Source organism: Gallus gallus, chromosome 1 (assembly GCF_016699485.2).
Source record: "Gallus gallus isolate bGalGal1 chromosome 1, bGalGal1.mat.broiler.GRCg7b, whole genome shotgun sequence".
Taxonomy (NCBI): Eukaryota; Metazoa; Chordata; class Aves; order Galliformes; family Phasianidae; genus Gallus; species Gallus gallus.
The window spans coordinates 143,951,663-143,973,508 of NC_052532.1; the positions used below are offsets into that span (position 1 = coordinate 143,951,663).

The 21,846-nt window shown below is 41.6% G+C and overlaps 2 protein-coding genes across 9 annotated transcripts in view; both read left to right on the plus strand.

Annotated features, from left to right (window-relative positions):
• The window catches only part of TMTC4 (transmembrane and tetratricopeptide repeat containing 4), a 57,050-nt gene extending 43,819 nt beyond the window's left edge, over positions 1-13,231 (plus strand). For 2 of the 3 annotated variants that reach the window (XM_015274971.4, XM_416968.8), the window contains exons 12-18: positions 4-83; positions 254-361; positions 486-627; positions 1,306-1,420; positions 1,908-2,020; positions 8,557-8,626; positions 9,143-13,231. In XM_015274971.4, the coding sequence (XP_015130457.1) occupies positions 4-83; positions 254-361; positions 486-627; positions 1,306-1,420; positions 1,908-2,020; positions 8,557-8,626; positions 9,143-9,294 (780 nt within the window). In that variant the 3' untranslated portion in view covers positions 9,295-13,231. Of the gene's footprint in view, positions 1-3; positions 84-253; positions 362-485; positions 628-1,305; positions 1,421-1,907; positions 2,021-2,451; positions 8,627-9,142 lie in introns of those variants that run through there. The other variant, XM_015274975.4, reaches the window with a different exon arrangement.
• Positions 13,232-14,555: 1,324 nt separating this feature from the next.
• Positions 14,556-21,846, plus strand: part of GGACT (gamma-glutamylamine cyclotransferase) — a 29,614-nt gene continuing 22,323 nt past the window's right edge. For 2 of the 6 annotated variants that reach the window (XM_025146745.3, XM_003640539.6), the window contains exon 1: positions 14,556-14,622. Coding sequence is in view for 1 of the 6 variants with exons in the window: in XM_416969.8 (XP_416969.1) it covers positions 15,182-15,203 (22 nt within the window). In the remaining 5 variants the exon portion in view is untranslated. Of the gene's footprint in view, positions 15,204-15,390; positions 15,521-21,846 lie in introns of those variants that run through there. The other 4 variants (XM_416969.8, XM_025146747.3, XM_025146742.3 and 1 more) reach the window with 4 other exon arrangements.

The following is a 21,846-nucleotide window of genomic DNA, read 5'->3' on the forward strand; positions in this document are numbered from 1 at the left end:
CAGGTACACTACAATGTTGGCAAAAACCTGGCTGACAAAGGAAATCAAAGCGCTGCAATCAAATACTACAGAGAAGCTGTAAGGTATTAAAAATTTGCTGCTCTATTGAACTATCCTGAAATTGCTTTAATGTTTAACCAGGAGAAAATGCTTTGGTATTCATTTTCATGCTCTGCAGAGATGAAGGGCTAACAATTTGCATACGGAAATGTGTCTCATACATAATAATAATCTCTTAAATTTTAAATTTTAGGTTGAACCCTAAATACGTACATGCCATGAACAACCTTGGAAATATTCTGAAGGAAAGAAACGAGCTCCAGGAAGCAGAAGAGTTGCTGTCCTTAGCTGTACAAATACAGTATGTTCAGAACAATGCTAAGCAGTGTTTTTCACCAGCTGAGCAGAAATGCCATACAATGGGATCTCCTGTTCTAGACACTCAATTATCATCACTCTCTTTATTTTTTTTCCAATTTACGCAGACCTGATTTTGCTGCTGCATGGATGAATCTGGGAATAGTACAGAACAGCTTAAGAAGGTTTGAAGAGGCAGAGCAAAGCTACTGGACAGCAATTAAGCACAGAAAAAAATACCCAGATTGTTACTACAATTTAGGGCGGTTGGTAAGTATTTTTGAATAAATGATCACTATTAGAGTGGTTTGCATGTGCATATAATTCTGCTGTATTTTTATATGCTTATGGTTATTCTAGTTTATTTGTTGTGTACTTCAGAGCGATTTCCTATTTTCAGTGCTTTTCCTATAATTCCTTCCATATCACATTTGGTAATGCTACTTTTCTCTATAAATGTGTCTAAACAAATATGCAGATTGTGATCTTTTGTTTAAGAGATAATTTTAATAATTTCTCAATATTAGCCTGTTCTACATGGATGCAATTTGTTTTATGTTTCAACAGATTGTTAGGCAGTAGAACCATGCAAAAAAAGTAAAAAAAAAAAAAAAGCTTAGATTCCTGGAAATATTTATATTAAATGTTTACTTATTCTCTTGTATAGATTTCTAAACTGCATGCTGGTTTTCATCCCCTTCCTTCTGGTATAAACATATTTGAAAACAAGCCTGGTTACCAGAGAAAAAGCAGTGTGGAACTGTAATGTTAATATATACCAGTATATCTTCTATACTACCCCAGTGCTCTTTTTACATTTCTTGTTTTTGTTTATAAGAGCAAGCTCTACTAGAATGATATGAGAAGGGCTAATAACTGTTTAGTACCGTTAGTCCATAACAGGAAAGTAAATCGGGATGAAATTACTGGAGTTTTCTTTCTTTTTAGTATGCGGATTTGAATCGCCATATAGATGCATTGAATGCATGGAGGAATGCTACAGTTCTGAAACCAGAGCATAGTTTGGCATGGAACAATATGATTATATTGCTAGATAACACAGGTATAAGCCTATTTGAATATTTTAATGAATAATTCAGTGTCTTGCTAAACTCAGAGCTTTATCTGTATTTATCCAAAAGGAGTTCTGCTTCTTTTGAAGCTATCAAGATACTCTTCATAAATATTAGAATACCTTCTAACTCACTGGTTTTAGAGCATCATTTAAAATCCAGCCCATAAATTGAATTTCTGATCCTTGTTTGAAATGCTATCAGTGTGCAGGCATGTTCATATTATAGACCAAACTTCAGAAGTTTGGAACCTGTGTTTTTGTCCTTCTGAAAGTGTTATTTGTTGAAAACAAAATGGAGGCTTTCTGTTATTTCCTTCTATAGGACTTTGCATTTCTTTGAGTCTGAGATACCTGGTTTTCTTTAAAAATGCATGTAATCAGCTATTCATACTATACGTGTGCTTGCAGCATGAGAAGTAGCTAGTAAGGCTGTGCTAAAAGATGCTTTCTCTTTTTCCACTGTGTGGGCTCCCAGGCAATCTAGCTCAAGCAGAGGCAGTCGGGAGAGAGGCCCTGGAGTTAATACCTAATGATCATTCCCTTATGTTTTCTCTGGCAAATGTACTGGGGAAATCACAAAAATATAAGGTAAGTAACTAGATCTTTCTCTGTTGTTTCACTTTTGTTGTTGTGGTTTTTCTTTTCTGTTTCTGTAGAAACTGAGGGGATCGTTGTGGACTGTGGGCTTAAATAATCAGGATTCAACAGCCATTTCTGTCACAGAATTGTACTGTGATTCTGGCCTAAATTCATCCCACCTTATTTTTGATGCCTGTGTTTGGAACATTGTTGCCCTGAACTACATCACTGGTCAGTGAAGATAAATAGGCTCTTAAGCACACTAGAGGGCAGTTAGGAATTTATATTCCTTCGCTGTCTATGGAGAAAAACCCTTCTGTTTAAAGGCTTTGGTTCAGGGTCTAAAATTAGATGTGATGTACTTAACCTTGTACTCTTTGTATGTAAAGGAAAGCAATATTTACCATTACTTGATATGAATCCTAACCTTTTTACCTCAGAAGCTATCTAAAATGAAGATATTAAAGATTCTCTAATCCTGGGTTGAAGATAGGATACCTGGATAATCCGAGAATATTATAAGAAATTCATACGCTGATCGGTGTATCAGACCTTTTCTTGGAAACAATTGGCCAGCTAAGGAGTGGTACTTCAAAATTAACTACTTATACTTACAAGTAGTGAATGTAATGCAGCTGGGGACAGAACTATTTTCCTAAAGAAAGTGTATGAGCATATGAAGACTAAAACACATATAGCTAATATATTCATTTGTTTTAATAGACTCTGTAAGCACCAATGTATGTAAGCAATAACAAGTGTTTGGTAGTCTTGAGGAAAAAAAATGTCATTTACTGAACCTTGAGTTCTGGGGGTTTTGATGGCTTTTGGATATATTGTAATGTTAGTAGTGCTGAAGGAACAGCCTCAGCATAAGAGAAAAAAGATGATTTTATGATGTTAAATTTCTTAATATTACTTTTTTTTTTTTTTTACCCGTTACTGTGTCTGAATTCCAGTCATGTTCAGTTGTAGAGTGATGACTTGTCCACATGTGAAGCCAGGGCCTGCGACAGCCCAACACTTTTGTGTTGATGATCATAGAATAGAATCATAGAATCGCTAAGGTTGGAAAAGACCCACAGGATCATCCAGTCCAACCATTCACCCATCACCAATGGTTCTCACTAAACCATGTCCCTCAGCATGACATCTAAACATTCCTTGAACACCTCCAGGCTCAGTGACTCCACCACCTCTCTGGGCAGCCCATTCCAGTGCCTGACCACCCTTTCAGAGAAGTAGTATTTCCTAACGTCCAGCCTGAACCTTCCCTAGCGCAGCTTGAAGCCTATCACTAGTCACACGAGAGAAGAGGCCGACCCCCAGCTCACTACCACCTCCCTTCAGGTAGTTATAGAGAGAAATAAGGTCTCCCCTGAGCCTCCTCTTCTCCAGACTGAACAATCCCAGCTCTCTCAGCCGCTCCTCATAATGCCTGTGCTCCAGACCCCTCACCAGCTTTGTTGCCCTCCTCTGGACACACTCCAGGGCCTCAATGTCTTTCTTACAGTGAGGGGCCCAAAACTGGACACAGTATTCAAGGTGCAGCCTCACCAGTGCTGAGTACAGGGGGACAATTACTTCCCTGTTCCTGCTGGCCACATTATTTCTGATACAAACCAGGATGCCATTGGCCTTCTTGGCCATCTGGGCACACTGCTGGCTCATGTTCAGTCTAGCATCCATCAACACCCCCAGGTCCATTTCCTCTACACAGTCTTCCAGCCACTCTGCCCCAGGCCTGTAGCGTTGCCTGGGGAATTATGCTGTTGTACACCACACAACTGTCGCTCTAGACTGGCTGTTTCATTTTTTGTAGATTCTATTATTCCTCTCTTTTTACCTTGAAGCTGTTATAAAATATATTTTCAGGTTACTTTAACAAAGTTCTAGAAGAATACAAATTAACATCCAGAATGTATAAGGGATAACATTATGGAGGAGTTAATTGCTAGTATTACTAAGATGAGTCATGAGTGTGAAAGAACAGAGGATTGTACAGTTATTTAGCAAGAGTAATATGCAGCCTGACAGAATAAAGAATGTTTATAATGAAGTAAGTAGAAGAAATATGTGGAAAATTTGCCAGGAAACGTTCTCTGGGTATAGAAGAATCAAGTTTGTCTTAGTGGACTTAGAAAATTAAAAAGGAGGTAATGCTGGCCAGTTCTGAAAGGTCATTATGCTGCAGGGGAATGCACTGGACAAAGTGGGAATAGTTGTAGGGGAAAATAAAGCTTTCAAGCCAGAATCCTGAATAAAGCAAAAGAGCCCAGGGAAGAAATCAGGGAGCCAGTGAGAGTTTTAATATTTCATTAGGGAGTAGTAGGTTTGTGTAGAGCAAAAGATAAAGCCTAACTTGAGGTTGATGGGCTATAGCAGGGAGAGCAAATTAAGGGAATTGGAAAGTGGACTTAGTTAGAAAAAGGAGATAATGACAGCAGCAGCTGTATTTTGCATGGCCTGGAAAAAGGAGATAGAGAGTTGTTTGTTTATTTATTTATTTATTATGTGAGAGAAAAAGCATTGATTAAAAAAGTATGGGAGATGGATTTCTTGCCCACCCCCTCAACATGTAAAAACAGAGAAAAGGATGATTCTCTACAGGTACTTATTGAGTTGGGAGGAGTGAGGAAGATGTGGGATAGAGGCTGTCAAGGTGATGGAGGTAACTGGCAGAGAGCTGCCTGGCTGCATCTGTTTTGTTGTATAACCTCAGGCATTTCATTTATTTACTTTTTATGTTTCTGTGTAAAAGTTGATGCTACACTGGCTCTGTTGCCATAAAGTAAGATTTGTTTTGGGGTGGGTTTTGCTGTTTTGACATTTTCTTTATGGTTGGTTGGTTGGTTTGGGGTAGTTATTTTAAAAGGCACTGAGTCAAAAAGATTTTACTATGTTATCAAAGATTCCCTTCAAATCATTTGGACAGCTTTTTCCTTCAATTTTAAGTGCATTTTGATTTTCAGCAGAAGATGGATTTCCCAAACAACCCCCAAAAAATCCTTCAATCCATTAAGATTCGTTTGTATCTATTCATGAATGATTTATTATTCCAGAAACAAAAGTGCATAAAAGATGAGCTGTTTTGGAGTTGTTGTGTTTTGTTGTTGTTATTGCTGTTTTTAATTAACATCTGTTATACCAATATAGATTTCTCACTTAAATGCTTGTTCTTGTTGCAGTGGACAATGAATCAAGGTATCCTTTAGTTCTTTGAAAATATGTATGCTGTGTTTTTCTTACATACACGTCCATATTTTTTTCTGTAAGAAGTACAACAAATTGGAAACACTCAGCATTTTCTTTTTGTATTTGAAATAAAGCCAGACTACAACTTTGTGCTGTGGGCTTGGCAGCAGATGGAATGCAGTGTGGTTTCCTAAAGCCTTCACTATATGCAGCGTGCAAGTTTCTTTACAATGCTTAATTTAAAGATTTGGCAAGAGAGAGTAATCTGAAGTATCACCGGATGTACTGGAATGTATATTTACTCCATATATCTGCAATAATATGAAAGTGATGCACCTTCAATAGTCTTTAATCAGACAGTATGCTTCTACTAACTGCTGAGCAAAGCAGTGGCAATGAAAATGTTTTCAGTATGTGGTTGAAGATGTATGGTAATGAGAGGCAGCTCTGATCATGTATTTCATTATATTTTCTGGGAACACATTGCACATATTGCCCTATCTTACTTCAGCAGTGAAAACAATAAGCCTTATCTACTGCTCCTTTGTGTAGGTGACAACATTTAGCCATAAAAATGAATTAACTGGACAGCACATCTTTCAGACTGTTGTTACCTTGCTTGATGAAGAAAGTAGAGATTTACTTATTTAACTAATATACTAGAATTTGCAGTGGAAAAAGTTACAAGCTGTAGGATTTCTGACTACTACGTGCTTTCAAGGGCTAATCTGTTGTTGATGTATAGGTTTGTGTGGCTACATGTAAAAAGGTTATCTTACAACACCACAAGATTTGCCAAAGGTTTGAGTATTGGGATGTTTCTCAGATGAATCAGTTAGAATCATAGAACAATTTTTTCACACAGAGGGTGGTGACACACTGAAACAGGTTGCCCAGGGATGTTGTGGATACCCCATCCCTGGAGGCACTAAAAGCCAGGCCAGGCTGGATGGATGTGGCTTTGGGCAGCCTGGTCTAATGGTTGGCAACCCTGCACATAGCAGGGGGGTTGAAACGAGATGATCATTCTTTTCCTTTTCACCCAGGCCATCCTATGATTCTGTGATTAACAATTTTGACTGGAAGGGACATCCAAAGTCATATAGTCCAATTCCTGACCAAACCAGGGATGATGGTCAGTTGAGTCTTAAACGTCTTTAAAACCTCTCCAGGCAACACCTTCCAGTGCTTGACCACCCTCGTGGTTAAAAAAAAAAAACAAAAACAAACAAACAACAAAAAAAGTGTTTCCTTTTATCTGAATGAAATTTCCCTTAAGTTTCCTTTGTCTCTTGTTCTATTATTATAGACTTGTGAGAATAGTCTGGCTTCATTTCCTATGTGTTCTCTGCTCAGTTAGTTGTGGATAGCAATTAGGTCTCCCATTCGTCTTGTCTTCTGAAGGGTGGAGGGAGCCAGAGGAGATGCTGAGTCCTGCACCTGGGGAGGAACAAATCCAAGCACCAGTACATGCTGTGGGCAACCCAGCTGGAAAGCAGCTCTGCAGAAAAGGACAGGGGGATCCCAGTGGACACCAAGTTGAGCATGAGCCAGCAGCATGTCCTTGTGGCAAAGAAGGCTGAGAATGTCTTGGGTTGCATTAGGCAAAGTACTGCTAGCAAGTCAAGGGAGGTGATCCTTCCCCACTGTTCAATACTGGAAGGCCACACCTGAATACTCTGTCAAGTTCTGGACTAACCAATACAAGGGCAACATGAACATAGCAGAGGGAGTTTGACAAAAGGCCATGAAGGTGATTAAGGGACTGGAGCATCTCTAGTTCAAGGAAAGACTGAGAGATGTGGGAATGCTCAACCCAGAGGAGAGGGGACTAGAGGAGATGTCATCAATATCTATAAATACTCGAAGGGAGGGTGCACAGAGGATGGAGCCAGGCTCTTTTTAGTTGTGCCCAGTGCCAGAACATGCAAGGATCATAAACTGGGGGACAGGAGGTTCCCTCTGAACACCAGGCAGTGCTTCCATGCTGCATGGGTGACAGAGAACTGGCATAGGTTGCCCACAGAGGCTGTGGGGTCTCCTCCTTAGAAATTTCCAAAAGCCATCTTGCGGTGGGCCTGGGCACCCTGCTCTGAGTGGCACTGGTGGAACAGGGGTTGGGCCAGAGGGACCAAGCAACAGGACCCTGCTAACTGCAAAGGTCATATGATTCCTGCCATTCTATTTCTCCATCCAGTCTGGAACTGAGTGGTAGCCTTCTCATCTGGTTTATTGACTACTCCCTTCAATTAGGTGCTGTCTGTTTCTGAAAAGTTTCTGATAATGCATCATCATTATCAACCAATTCATTAATGAAGTATTTAAACATTGTGGGTGTCAGAGGCCAATATATCTTGGCACTTCAATAGTCAGCGTATGAGAATGCTAGAGCAGCTGCTTAGGCCTGGGAAAAGCAATGCCAAAACTTGCACATACCTTAGGCAAGTTTGTGCCTTAGGGCAGAAGACTATTACATGGAGGAAATTTTGTTTCCAGATATTTTGCACTGAAAATGAATGAACAACTTTCCCTAAAATAGCATAGCACAGAATCTATGTGAAATTGCATCTTTTGAAATTACCTAAACTTGCATGTGAGTAAATACGGTCTGTTTGGATCGAGGGGTGTCTTTCTAAACTTCCTTAGGAAATATGCTCTGAAATAAGTGTGTCTATATCAGCAGCTAGTATGGTAAAGCAGAAATGTTGAATTGTGAAGTTAACTTAGCAAAAATTGCACCTCTGAATATTTGGTGAGAGTTCAGCTCTTCTAAGAAATACTCAGACATCACCAGGTCTAAGAGCTCACATACTGTATCTTGGTACATGGAAAAAGTAGCTTGCAAGAAAGGTGAAGAATGCTTCACTTGGTTTGATTTCTAAGGGACAGACACTCAGTTATTTGTTAAGAACCACGTTGAAACATCTGTTTGAAAGGGTTTTACTGGAATGCTCACATTTTAAATGGTAAAAATTGTGTTAAAGGGAAAGATGTCTAAAAGCAGTTTTCTCAGATACTGTATTATATTATGCTTGCCTTGACTGAAACTTGAGCAAGTGATGTAATTAAACTGCTTTTACAAACTTCACTAGTGCTAAATAACTCCCAGTTAAAATAATGTGAACCTGCAAAATCTCGGCACATATTCGTACCATTGTTACTTTTCTTTCCAGAGGCTACAGCCATTTTAACTATAGGATCATGCAGGCTTAGATTATACATATTGTGGAATCATGTAGATACGGTGGTGTTTGAGGTTTCCTTCGATTACAATTTTGAGTATATTTTACTTTATTTTACATACTGCAAGTGTAGACTGTTCTGTTGACTTGTTCTTCTAAATTATTCAGGAATCTGAAGCTTTGTTCCTCAAGGCAATTAAAGCCAATCCAAATGCTGCCAGTTATCATGGTAATTTAGGTAAGAGATTTTCTAACTCTTCTCAGCTGTATTGTTTGTTTGCTTCATATTCATGGTGGTTTAAAAGAAAAAGCAATCTTTTGAGCCTTCTTCCTGCTGAGCAGATGCTATTTGACTTCCTGGTAAAACTGCCAGCCGGTGAAGAACAGGGCACTAACCCAGAGAAGCTGTCACATGATATGACAGATCAAGAGGGCTGCACAATCCAGCCCAGAGGTAGCTGCACTTCAGTGGCTGTGAATTGGTTTATTTATGCTATGCTTGTAACCCACAATGGAGCTCACCAGATAAGAGCTGCCATTTATGGCTACGGTGCAATTCATTCCATCAGTCCCATTCCAGTTCTGCTCCCAGGCTTTGCTCCCGCGTTTGGCAGCAGAACAAGCAGCTACTGCGCCACCAGCCAGTGAGAGACCCTCACTGGAAACAAAGGCTTTAATGTTGTTTTCCCAGTCACTGGCAAGACTGCACATTATTCAACAATATTGCTAATGAAATTCCTTATTGATGTTCCAGCTGTGCTTTATCATCGCTGGGGAAATCTTGACTTAGCAAAGAAGCACTATGAAGTCTCTCTGAAGCTTGATCCTATGGCACCTGGGACCAAGGAAAACTACAATCTCTTAAGACGAAAATTGGAGCAATTGCAAAAGAAAGGCGGTGCCTGATATTTCTTTTCAGGTTGTCCATGCATGCCCTTTACTATCAGTGTTACATGGTTACTTTTGACCATGTAAAGGATTCAGTCATTGTTTCTCAAAAAGAACAACACCAGCAATGCACACTTGGATGTCCAATTATGCCCTCCTGCAGATTCTAACATTTCAGCTGGAGTTTGGAGATCTTTTTTATTTTTACTCTTGAACTGCATTTGAAGTCCCTTAGAACACTTTTGTAGGTATTCAAAGGCAACGCAGATGGAATTTCACAGCTGTGAATAAATAGCAATATTTGCTTTCACTTGCAATTTGATATCTTCATCTGACTTTTTTTAGCAGCAGGATGAATATCAGAAGGCAGTTTTATTTCTGAAAGCGTTTCTGGAAAAAGTGCAATTTCCTGTTTAAATCCTGATCATTTCAAGTATGAAGAATATCTGTCCACTTCAGTTTTATTAATGCTTTCTACTGCCAGTCCTGCAGAGCCAGTAGAAGAATGGATTCTTTCCAGCAGTCTACTCTTGTAACTTGATTATGCTTTGTTTCTTGCTTCTGGCTCCACCCTTTGAACTGCAGGATTTGTACAGGTGAAAATGTGCACCACAAAAGGTTTGTCAGCCACCGCGCCACTGAGATATGCTCAAGTGGAGAAGATACTCCTGGATTTAAGACAAGGTTTTGGCAAGCTGCAAATGGAAAAGAAAGAAGCGTCAGATGACAGAGGAGTAAGCTAGAGTTTCTGTTCTTCAGGTAACCTCATCTAGCATAGGCAGCTTGGGCCACAAGTCAGAATTGCTTTAGCTCTTGCAGCATCAGTGGTCTAAATACAGTATAGCATCTACGGGAGCTGATTCTCGCTGTCTAAGGCATAACACCTTCTAGCTCCTACGTTGTTGGTAATAAAGTGAGTAATTCTGTGGAAAGCAACTGGGAGGACAACCTGACCTTGACTGTTAAGGTATTAACTGGAAGGAACTGTGATAAACCTTTGTCTAACCATGGCTGGTGAGTTTGCCGAAATCAGTTAAATAAGCATAGCTGTTAATGTGTAAACCGATCACGTTGATGCAGGATGATTCAAGAGAGAGGCACCAATTGATACAGTGTCATTTTTCAACTTGCTGTGATACATGTTTAAACTCTGGCTGTCCAGAGTTGGTTTTTCTGCTAGTATTTATATTCCTGCTTCAGGAAATGATCACGTCTATTTTCTTATTTGTTTGCTTGTTTTATTTAAAATCGGATGACTTCTATTGGATGTGAAAACTGAGGAACTTAGCCTCTTTTTTGTATTCCATTATTCCTTCTTTTTATCCCCATAGGAAGACAGTGAGTAATGTAGTATTTGCAGCTTTCCTAATTAGTGCAATGATTATTTTATAGGAGACTGTGGAATGTTTTCCATACACAACTCATCTGCAAGTGTGTGGAACCATTTAAAATGTTGGGGAAATGCCTGCCCTAGGACAGGATGTTGCATGAACTTGCCATCTGACCACCATGTAAACATTCTACATCTAAACTGTGTCTTGAACCTGCAGTAGGCTAATTTATGAAAATGACAGTTGATTCAAGAAGCAGAGTGTCTGCAGAGCACCATGCAATACTGCAGAGCTCACTAAGCATCCTCCAACAAAGTTTGGGTACCGCAAGTAGTGCAGCTGCTTCAATGTAATGTTCCTTCTTGAGTAACTACAAATCTAGCCAGCAAGGCTATGGCAGTGATACTGCACAAATTTGGCTTTGAATGAATTAATATGCCTGCACTGCACATGCTCAGATCTTATATTTGCCATGCTGATTTTTGTTGAAGTACCAGAGGCATGTATTTGTACTAATGCAGTGCAACTCTCCTGCTAACATACTCTTGTTTCTCTGCAGGATTAATTTGTACGTGTAGGGTACCAACTTTGATGCATTGTTTTCATTTCTTCTGGTTCCGCACCAGGATGGCTTCCCATCTTCTGATGACCAGTATGGTTTGTCTTTACAGTTGAGCTTTCATATCTGAAATGTGCAAAAATAGATAAACCCTTCAGTACTGACAGCAGACTCCTAAGGCTTTCCATGCGTAGCTTAACATGCATTGGATATAGAGACTTCAGTCATAAGGTATTAAAGGGTTGGGATCTGGCTGGATGAGCTATAAACTAGCAGAAAATAGATGTTTAATATAATCAAGTCTTTTCTGTATATTTGGAATATGACATATTGAGTTTAAATTATTATTCTCATCATGAAGTTCATATGTATAGTTGTCCCTGTTGCCAACCAGGTTAGCTTTACAGAAATCCAGCAGATCAATATTATATATGGGGTCTGAATTGTCTGTGGCTCATTACAAACCAAAGTTGTTGCAGAAATTCCTCTGTGGAAATCACTTTGTCCTCCTACTCATGAGTCTTAGATGGAAGAGGCATGCTAACAAATTGCACACTTTGTTGGCACTTGAAAATGGTGTTTACTCTTCAATACAGACAGTGTGATTTATTCTTGATTAGTTTTCTGGGCACCTATTGTATTATTACGTGTGGGACTATTTGTTTTATATCATTTTTTAGTGCTGTAGGAATTTGGTGTGGTTACTTGTATGAGAGTAGTAACGATACTGTTGTGAGTGAGCATAACGTTGAGGCATACTTTGGGTTTGAAAGAAGCAAACTTTTTTTGTTGTTTTATTTTCAGAATTATTTTGAGAGAGCAACAGTTATAATGTTAACCTTCTTATTTTCTCATACCTCATAAGTGGCCTCTGGAATGGTGCAGAACACACACTCTGGAAGAGATAAAAGTTTAGAAAAAAGGGGGTTTGTATGTCGCTGTTGTTACAAACAGTCTGTATTTCCAGCATGCTGGATTTTTTTCTCCATGCTGCCTTTCCACCACTGCCAATTATGGAAGACCAATGTTTCCTTCCTATCAGCTGACATGAAATCAAGAAACATGGATATTCTTAATTATTTTTTTTCCAAAGCTTGCTTGTTCAAATATAGTTCTGAAGACATACTCAGTGATTCAATGCACAGAATGGAGTCAACGCACAGAATGGCTACAATGCATTACAGCCTATTTTCACCAAAAACTTCCAAGAGAATTCCATAATTTCATGTTTCTCTTGTGTTTAGAACAATGTCGTGTACACGAAGTTTCCTGTTATTTAATTTCATACTTCGGTTTTAGAGATTTGGGTTGTGTGTGTATGAGCACTCAGAAATAAAAATCTTCAATGCTTCTGAACGGTTTGCTATAAATATTGGGCCCTATGAACTGCAGTTTCCTCCATGTTTTAGACATCTACATCTGAGCTGTTCATCTTAGTTTCTCTAATAGGAATAAAACAGGTAATGTGAAATATGGTTCATCTCCTAAAGAAGAGGATGTGAGGCATCGTGTATTTGAAACAGATATTCCTCACTACCTTCAAAGGGTTACTAAGACGGTCTGCTCATATATATTAAGAAAATCTCTTCTGCTTTCGGATGAATTAATCTGGTCCTCTCTTACACCATCCTTTGCACAACAAATATTAAAAGACTGGCACTGGGGCAGACGGGCAGGTATTTGCCTTGAGAGTCAGTTATAGCAACTAGATAAGGGAATGGGATAACACAGATTAGAAGAGCTTTCGTTTCTGCAGACAGTTAAACTTATAGACAGATAAAGCATCTGAATGTCAAATCTCCCTACACAAACGGTGCATTGGGGTTCAGTTCTATCTATTGTTAGCTTGTCTGTGATCACAATAAATGAAAACAACTTATTGTTAAATTGACTTTTTGTTGTTGTTCACTGTTTTATAAACAATTTAAAGCAACTGTAAATTTACAGAAATGAGATTTCCTTAGATTGAAGTTGCTATTTCAAGCTGCAACTGTTAGGATGTCAAATGTGATAGTGTAGCCCATGTATGTTTTGGGGTTTTTTTACATTAAATATCTTAATTTTTTTTCTGGTTCTTCCTTGTATTCTTCATTGCATTTGGGCCTAGATATGTTTTTATACCTGTTACTACATGTAGATTCTGACACAATTCTTGACTTGGCCCTTTCACTAAGCAGTGCTTCTCTTTTCACGGCTTTCATAGAATCATAGAATGGCCTGGGTTGAAAAGGACTGCAATGATCATCGAGTTTCAACCCCCTGCTATGTGCAGGGTCACCAACCACCAGACCAGGCTGCCCAGAGCCACATCCAGCCTGGCCTTGAATGCCTCCAGGGATGGGGCATCCACAACCTCCTTGGGCAACCCGTTCCAGAGCATCACCACCCTCTGTGTGAAAAAATTCCTCCTAACATCTAACCTAAACCTCCCCTGTCTTAGTTTAAAGCCATTCCCCCTTGTCCTATCACTATCCACCCTTGTAAATAGCTGTTCCCCCTCCTGTTTATATGCTCCCTTCAAGTATTGGAAGGCTGCAGTGAGGGCACCCCGGAGCCTTCTCTTCTCCAAGCTAAACAATCCCAGTTCCCTCAACCTGTCCTCATAGGAGAGGTGCTCCAGCCCTCTGATCATCTTAGTGGCCCTCCTCTGGACCTGCTCTAAGAGCTCCACGTCCTTCTTGTGCTGGAGGCCCCAGGCCTGGACGCAGTACTCCAGATGGAGCCTCACAAGAGCTGAGTAGAGGGGCACAATCACCTCCCTCTCCCTGCTGGCCACCCCTCTTTTAATGCAGCCCAGAACAGGGTCAGCCTTCCTTTTCATTGACTCTCTTTCAAATGTGTGTTTGTGGGCGTGCTTACCTCAACAGAACTGAAATTTGCTAGAAATAAAAGTGAGATCACACGGCTGTATTTCTGAGACGTAAAAGCAGAGGTTTAGTCCCATACAGCCCTAGGCTGCAGGTACTGCCAGCTGTAGCTGCTCTGGGCTGCATGCTGGACTCCACAAGATCGTGGTTTTACGTAGCAGTACTGCTACAAACACAGCAATTTAGATCCTTTGCTTTAATGAGAAAAGACTACATATCCACTCTGAAGAAGCAGAGGTATATTTGCAATCTCTGTGTAAGCAGAGGAGTAGTGACACCGTGTGCAGCCCAACTTCCCGCTGCGGCGTTCAGGGAGGAGGATCTGCTCCCTGCCGTTCCAGAAGCTCTGCAGCGGTATTTCCCTCCCTCAGCCGATCCCCCGATCGGAAACCTCCGCCTCCTTGGAGAGGCTGCCCGCTTCCTCACGGGGCTCCCTGGGGCCGCCAGCCCAAGGCTTGGACGCCCCGCCCCGCCCGGCCGGCCCCGCCCCGCCGCCTATTCCCCCGGGAGCCGCCGCGGACCGGGCAGAAAAACGCTGCTGCAGCCGGAAGCGGAGGGGCCGAGTGTCGGCGGAGGGCAGCGCTGGCGGGTGAGTGCGGCGGGAGGCCGCCGGCGGGGGGCGCGCTAGCACCGCCCTCACGGTCACGTGACCCCTCACCCTGCGCGCGCACCTTCCCGCCGCTGCGGGGATTGGGCGGCTCGGCGGCCGGCCGGTCCTGGGCGCCCGTTGGGCTGAGGCGCTGCGAGCGATGCTCCGGAGAGGCTTCCGAGCCGCCGGGTTCCGGGTTCGCAGCGGTGTCACAGCGACCGCGGCAGCCAGTGACAGTCGGCGAGTCCGCCAGGCCGCCCTCTGCCGGCGCCGCGCTGTCCTTAGCCTGTAAGATGGCCCCTGCGTGCGTCCCGGCGCGCTGCTTCTAAGCTACGGGAGCGCCGTGCGCGGGCCTCGTGTTCGGGTCCTCACAGCGCCCCGTGAGCGCTGAGGTGACCCTGGCTGGGCCTGGCAGGGTTAGGGAAGTGGGCTGGTAGGAAAAACACCTCGTTTAAAGGGAGAACAAAAAGAAAATTGCGTATTTGCCCCTCTGGCAGCTGACAGCAGCGTCCTAACAAGATAGCGCCTCAGATCAGTGGCGCTGCCAGCCTTGCTTGGGATGGGATTAATGTGCTGTCTTGGTAAGCCTCCCAAGTGTTTCGTTTGACTCGGCCTAATTTCTCCTGCTTTCTCCATCCTTTCCCTTTTTTGAGATATATAAGCCTTGTGCTCCCGACTGAAGGTTCCTTTAGCTGTGTCTGAGTTAACTACAATTAACTTCCTCATTTTTAGGCTTCGGGGCTTCTTCATTTGCTGGTTGCTTGTTTTCTGCTGTGCTTTGCTGTGCTCTGAGAATGCCAGTGTGGCTCCTTGTATAGTGCCTGACTTAGAGAGACAGCAGTGTGTCTCCAGAACCCAGCTGCCTTGAAGAGTGGACTTCAGTTCATATTCCCTGCGGGTCAGTGTTTAAGCAGTGAGTCACCCTCAAAAGCAATTTCCTGGCAATTAAAATGAGGCCGTTAAGAAAGGTTTTTACGTTTAACACATCTGAATGGGGTTATTACAGATTTTCTTCCCCGCTCCCCATGAGAAATACCTTAGAAACCTAGGTTGTGTTTCCAGGGTCTATGTATCCTTAGCTAACAGTGATCGGCTCTCTTTGCCTTTGAGGTCCAGGTCATGTGAAAACCAACAAGTCTTGTTAGCTAGGTGTGTTACATCATTCTGTCTGCTAGCAGTAAGTAACACAGAAGAAGCATCCCTCAACCTGAATTGTCAAGATGTTAAAATAGCTGACTTTCCAGTACATTGCCTGTGTTTTACAATCTGCGTGCTACTGCTGACAGATAGTAAGTAGTTAATGTGGGCAGTACTTCATTTTGCTTGGATTCTTGCTGGCTGTTTGCTCCTCACTTTCCAAGTTACTGTGATGTTCTGCATCATAGTCATGGAATCCTTGGAGCTGGAAGGGACCTCTGAGGGCTATTTAGTCCTGCTTTTGTGCAATGAACAGGGACACCACAGCTAGATCAGGTTGCCCAGGGCCTAATCCAGCCTTGCCTTGAAAGTCTCGAGGGAAGGGGCATCCACTTCTGGGCAACATCCTCTGGGCAACCTGTTCCAGTGCCTCCACGGCCTCACTATAAAAGATTTGTTCCTTATGTCTAACCTAAATCTGCCCTCCCTGGGCTTGAAGCCATTTCCCCTTGTTCTGTCACCACAGGCCCCGCTAAAGAGTCTGTCCGCTTCTTTCCTGCATCTCCCCTTTAGATACTGAATATCATAGAATATCTTTGCAAAAAATATATTGTCTTTGTAAACAGCTCTGATTCTGTCCATGGGTTTAAGACCACTGGAGCATGGAACAAAGCTTTGCTCCATCACAGAAAAGCATGTGTCACAAATTCAATACCTGTTGTCATCTGTTCCTTTTAATTTTTATTTCAGCAATTTCTTTATGCATGAGCAGGTTCAGGGTAGAAATACTGTTTAGAATAGTTGATTTTATTCTTTAGAAAGGATTATGATGTCAGCATGTGGTTTCCTTAGCTGATTTCTGACATGGAAAGCTAGGTGTCCCCAGAGAGCCTGGGGCAGAGGGCAGGCCTGTTTGTGCATCCGATGCCCTGCTGTCTTTCTTACCCGCTGTTCACTGGGCACAGCCTCTTCACTTGAAGCAGTGTCTCCTGGCCTGGGCATGAGTCATGCTCTGAGCAGGAGGCTGGTTCCTTCCAACCAGCATCCCTCTGAGCTGCCTGTGTGTTTGCCTGACTCCCAGTAGCAGCCTAACTGTTTGTTTCGAGGGGTTTTATTTCTCAGAAGGACTTGCATCTGCCTGCTGATACAACCATAATCTTTTCTGTCTCTGCTGTCTGTATGGTTGTGTTTGCTTGTTCTTAGGGAACTTTGGGGAAGTGAGAGGTTACATTACTGCCTGATAAATGTTATAAATTTGTGAGGGTAGGTACAATCACGGAGGTGCAGTCCTGGGGGTGTACTGGAGTGAAATAAGTGAGTAATAAACTTCAGGATTGTGTTGTGGCATTTACCTTTGGATACTAACTCTGGTACATTTTTGGTCTCTGATGGATTACCCCAAATATTTTTCTGTGTAATCATAAATAGCATTAACAGTTAAGTTGCTCTTTGTAGCAAAAAATAAAATAAAATGCACCTCTTTTCACTGTAGTTTGAATGTCCTCTCTTTTTTGGAGCAACGTACTCTATTTTTCTTTATTCATGTCCTGTTGTGTACTTCTCATGCTCTAAAAGAATATGCTCTTTGAGCTTAAATCTGGTCGAGTAGTTCTCATAACTGTCATGCTTTAGGTAGAATTGAATATGAAGCTTGTGTGACACTTCAAGTGATGTGAACTTCTTGGGCAGAGAACACGTGCCATAAGAAGCATTTTCTGTATGGACATATTCTGTCTTTTTTTGCGTCTTGTAAATCTAAATTTACAGAGAGGTTAAATATTAAACAGGTAACTTAATAAGGGACAGAGTAAACGTATGGAGGTAGTAATGTCATTGAGTTTGTAGATGTAATGCCTTCACATTCCCTCTCCCTTTTTCTGCTAGAATGTTGAAAGCAGTAGTAAATTACTGTGCTTAAATCAAGTCTGTGGCTATTTTGAGCTTTCTGTTCTTTCTCATTCCAAAAATTTAATTACATTCTGTGGGCCATGTCAAACAGCTCTCTCTTCCTCACTTCCAAAAACCAATTAACGCTGAAGAAGGACGTTCTATTGATTTACCATTACAGTGTTTTTCAAGAATGCCCTTTACATTAAGATTTTGGCTCTTTTCATTTCTTTGAGTTTGTCAGTTATTTGCTTTTAACATCTTGGGAAAAGCCTATTGAGTATCGTTGTCACTTCTGATTTCTCTGTCTTGTTCTCTTTGGGATTACCTGTACAACTACCTCTTTCTTCAGTGTTTGACTGTAATTGCTTAGGACTTTTACTAACAGCTGAAGTTACCGTTGTATTACTGCCATTCTGACAGAAGTCCTTGGCCATGTGGAATTCTATTTTCTCATCCTTTTCCCTAAAGCATTGCTTTTTTCTACTGTTACCTGTGCATTTACACTGTAACTGCGAGGGATGTCATTTCAGGTACACCAGGCTTCAGCAGTGGGACATTTTCTGCATTAGCACAGAATTGCAATTCTGAACATATATGTCATCAGATAATACCAGAGTAATTGTCCATCTCTTTGCCATCTTTCCCTCTGCTTTTTCCGTCTGGGCTGATACAGTCCCACTACCTTTACCACAGTGTAATTCAGGTTGAAAGGGACCTCAGGAGTCTCTCATACAACCTCCTTTTCAAAGCAGGATTATGCATATGAGCACACCAGGTTTTTCAGGGCCATACCTGGTATGTCTTGGAAACCTGCGGGGATAGGAACTAGACAGTTTGCTCCAGTGCTTAGCTGTCTTCATCATTAAAATCCTTTTCCTCAAATCGAGTCAGAGCCTATCCTGTTTCAGTTTTTGTTGCTTGTCAAACTCCCATCTTATGAAAAACATCTCAGAGGTGTGGGAAAACTGCTGCTGGGTCATCCAAGAGCCATCTCTTTGCAAGCTGAACAAGCCCAGTTTCCTAAGCCTCTCTTCACAAGTCAGGATCTCCTGCCCACTATTGTCTTGGTGGCTCTTCCCTGAGCTCACTGTAGATTGTCAGTATCTTCCTTGTACCCCAAAACTGGATGTGATACTGTAGATATGATCTAATGAATGTCGAGTAAAGGGAGATAACCCATTCCCTGTGCCTACTGTGGGTGCTCCCATTGTTGCAATGCAGGATGCTTGCCACCTTTCTAGCTTCCTTCGTCCAGGAGGGTATATTCATGAGTCTTGAGGTAGGGATGAACAAGATACCTAGTGATATGTCAGAGCATCTTGTCACACTGCTATCTTGGCCAGGTGGTCTGCTTGTCACAGTATCACAGAATTGTAGGGGCTGAAAAGGACCTCTGGAGGTCATCGAGTCCAGCCTCCCCTCCACAATGGGCTCCCTAGACCAGGTTGCACAGGTAGGTGTCCAGGTGGGAGTTGAGTATCTCCAGCGGAAGAGACACCACAGCCTCCCTGGGCAGCCTGTTCCAGTGCTCTGTCATCCTGAAAGAAGCTTTTACACACATTTGTGCAGAACTTCCTGTGCTTCAGTTTGCGTCTGTTTCCCCTTGTCCTATCGCCACACACCTCTGAAAAGAGCCTGGCCTTGTTGCTATACCTCCCACACCTTAGGTATGTATAAACATTGATAAGATCCCCTCTCAGTCTTCTTTCTCAAGGCTGAAAAGACCCAGGTCTCTTAGCTTTTCCTCGTAAGAGAAGCACTCCAGGCCCTTTATCATCTTTGTGGCCCTCTGCTGGACTCTTTACAGGTGATCCCTGTTTTTTTGTTTGGTTTTTTTTTTTGTACTGAGGAGCCCAGAACTGGACACAGCAGTCCAGGTGAGACCTCACCAGGGCAGAGTAGAGGGGGAAGATCACCTCCCTTGACCTGCTTGCCATGCTCTTTTTAATGCACCTCAGGATGCCATTGGCCTTCTTGGCCACAAGGGCACACTGCTGGCTCATGGCCAACCTGTTGTCCACTGGTACACCCGGGTCCCTCTTTGCAGAGCTCCTCTGCAGCAGGTAATCCCCCAACCTGTACTGGTGCATGCAGTTATTCCTCCCTAGGTGCAAGACTGTACACTTGCACTTTCCTCTCCTGTATTTCTCCAAATTGTCACAGGGACTGATTGTCTAGTGAAATGTGTCACCTGTCAGGTTTTGCCTTCTGTTAAGCAGACCAGTTTGTGTGCAGTACTTTAATTACATAACCAGCTTTTATTGTTTCTACCAACACACAGTTTATACAGTGCTGCTCGAAGGCTGATATTTTCAAGTATGTAGGTTGAGTAGTTCAGCCATTGAATTGCCATTCAGTTGCTGAAGAGTGTTTATTTTTTGATTGTGTCCTTCGTGAAGTCTGCTGGTGATGAAGGCTTAGATTCATTTTATGAACTGTTTTAAGGACTGAAGCTTGTTTTTTTAGCTGATTTTTTTTTCCTCATCTGTCATTTTAGTTGATAATAGATATGCAATGCAATGCATGCAATAGGTAGAAGCATGAAGCAACTGCCTCCATTGGTTTTATTAGTTTTTGGGATTTCGGTCTATCAGAAAGTCAAAAACTAGAAGATGGAGTGTATAAGCCAATTATGCAGGAGGAACTGAGTACCACGCTATTCTGACAGGTAATATATTTGCTTAATTATCTACTAATTCATTTAAAGCATGAATTTAATTTGTAGCTGATGGTGAGGGATTCAGCTCTTGTCTCTTTACGTCAGCTGGTAAAGCCTAAGTGACCAGCCAAGGTTCCTAGCTTTGGAAAACGTAGTCAGGTGCAATGAGTACTGCTCTCTGGTTCATAAGAACTTTTTATTAAAATTCTTTCTGCATTCTTTTAAATGGAACCCAAGGGTTTGTTGTAGACACAGAAATTTAGTATTAAAATCAGTATGCGATTGTAATCATCTCTTACCCACAATGAGATACTAATTTATTTGGCTCTTAGACTTCAAGATAGGGTCCAAGAAAAGGAAAAAAAAAAAAAAAAAAGAATTTGATTCTATCCACTCTGATTTCTGTCGTAGGAGTTTTGTTGTTGCGTAAATCTCAGAAATGTGTGAATTTCTCTAGAAATCAAAAGTAACAGGTTATATTATTTCCCATCAGGAGAAATGTGTTCCACATATGTAGTACTAGGGATGAAAGCTAGAAAGAAAATAGAAATAAACCAATTTTCTTCAAAACATTGCTGAGAAAAATAATATTGGAAGTGAGACTGTAAGTAGTGAGTGAGAAATAAGGGTCTTGTTTTGTTCTTGTGTTGGAAGAATGGTGACTGTAGTCACTTTGAATGGCATTTAGATGTGCTGACAAGCAAGGGGTTGACATTAGCTATGATAAGAGTATAAGGCCATGACAGAATTTCATTATGTAATGTATAAGGAAATGGTAGATAGGCCAAAGGAAATAGAGGGCCCCAGTTCAAGTTGTAGTCCTAACTCCTTTTTAATTCTTGAAATTAACTCTTATGTAACTCTTTTAAGTCCTTCACGGTTTTTCTTTTGAAAACTAATTTAACTAGCTGCATTACCTCCAATTTGCTGTGGGTGCTATAATAAAACATTTCGGATTCTGGTAGCACATAGTATGTGCTTTGAGCTTGACGGGAAGTGTTTAAAGCTGTTTTAATTGTTGGTTTAGCATCTTTGTTGTGATTTCTAAAGTAGAACTTACAAAATCAATTGGCAGTACAGGAAAGCAAATTTGCAGGTTCAACTGGTTTGCAAATCCAAAAGTGTGACCAGAAGACGTTGACCAATAAAATAAGTGGTTCTCTCAGCATCTTTACAGGTTTCCAGTGAAGGGATATTTATTTTAAGGGATATTGATTCCTTCATTAGGACCTCCATAATTTTTGCTTCTAAGACACAATGTCATTGCTTTCTCCTCTGCAATCTATCTCTATACTGCTAAGCACTGGCCTTCTCTTTTACCTTTTGCATAACTCATACCTCTTTATTGTGATGACTCTTTTGGCCTCCAGCTTTTGCTGATATTCCTGTTCCAGAGGTTTTATGAGGTTATACACTGGCAATATGTTGAATGAGTGTCAGAATCTGCTCCTTTGTTTAGATTTATCCAACTCATCTGGGGCGAGAAAAAGGTTTTCTATAGCAAGGCACCAGGATCTTGTCAGTGTTACAGCCTGGAG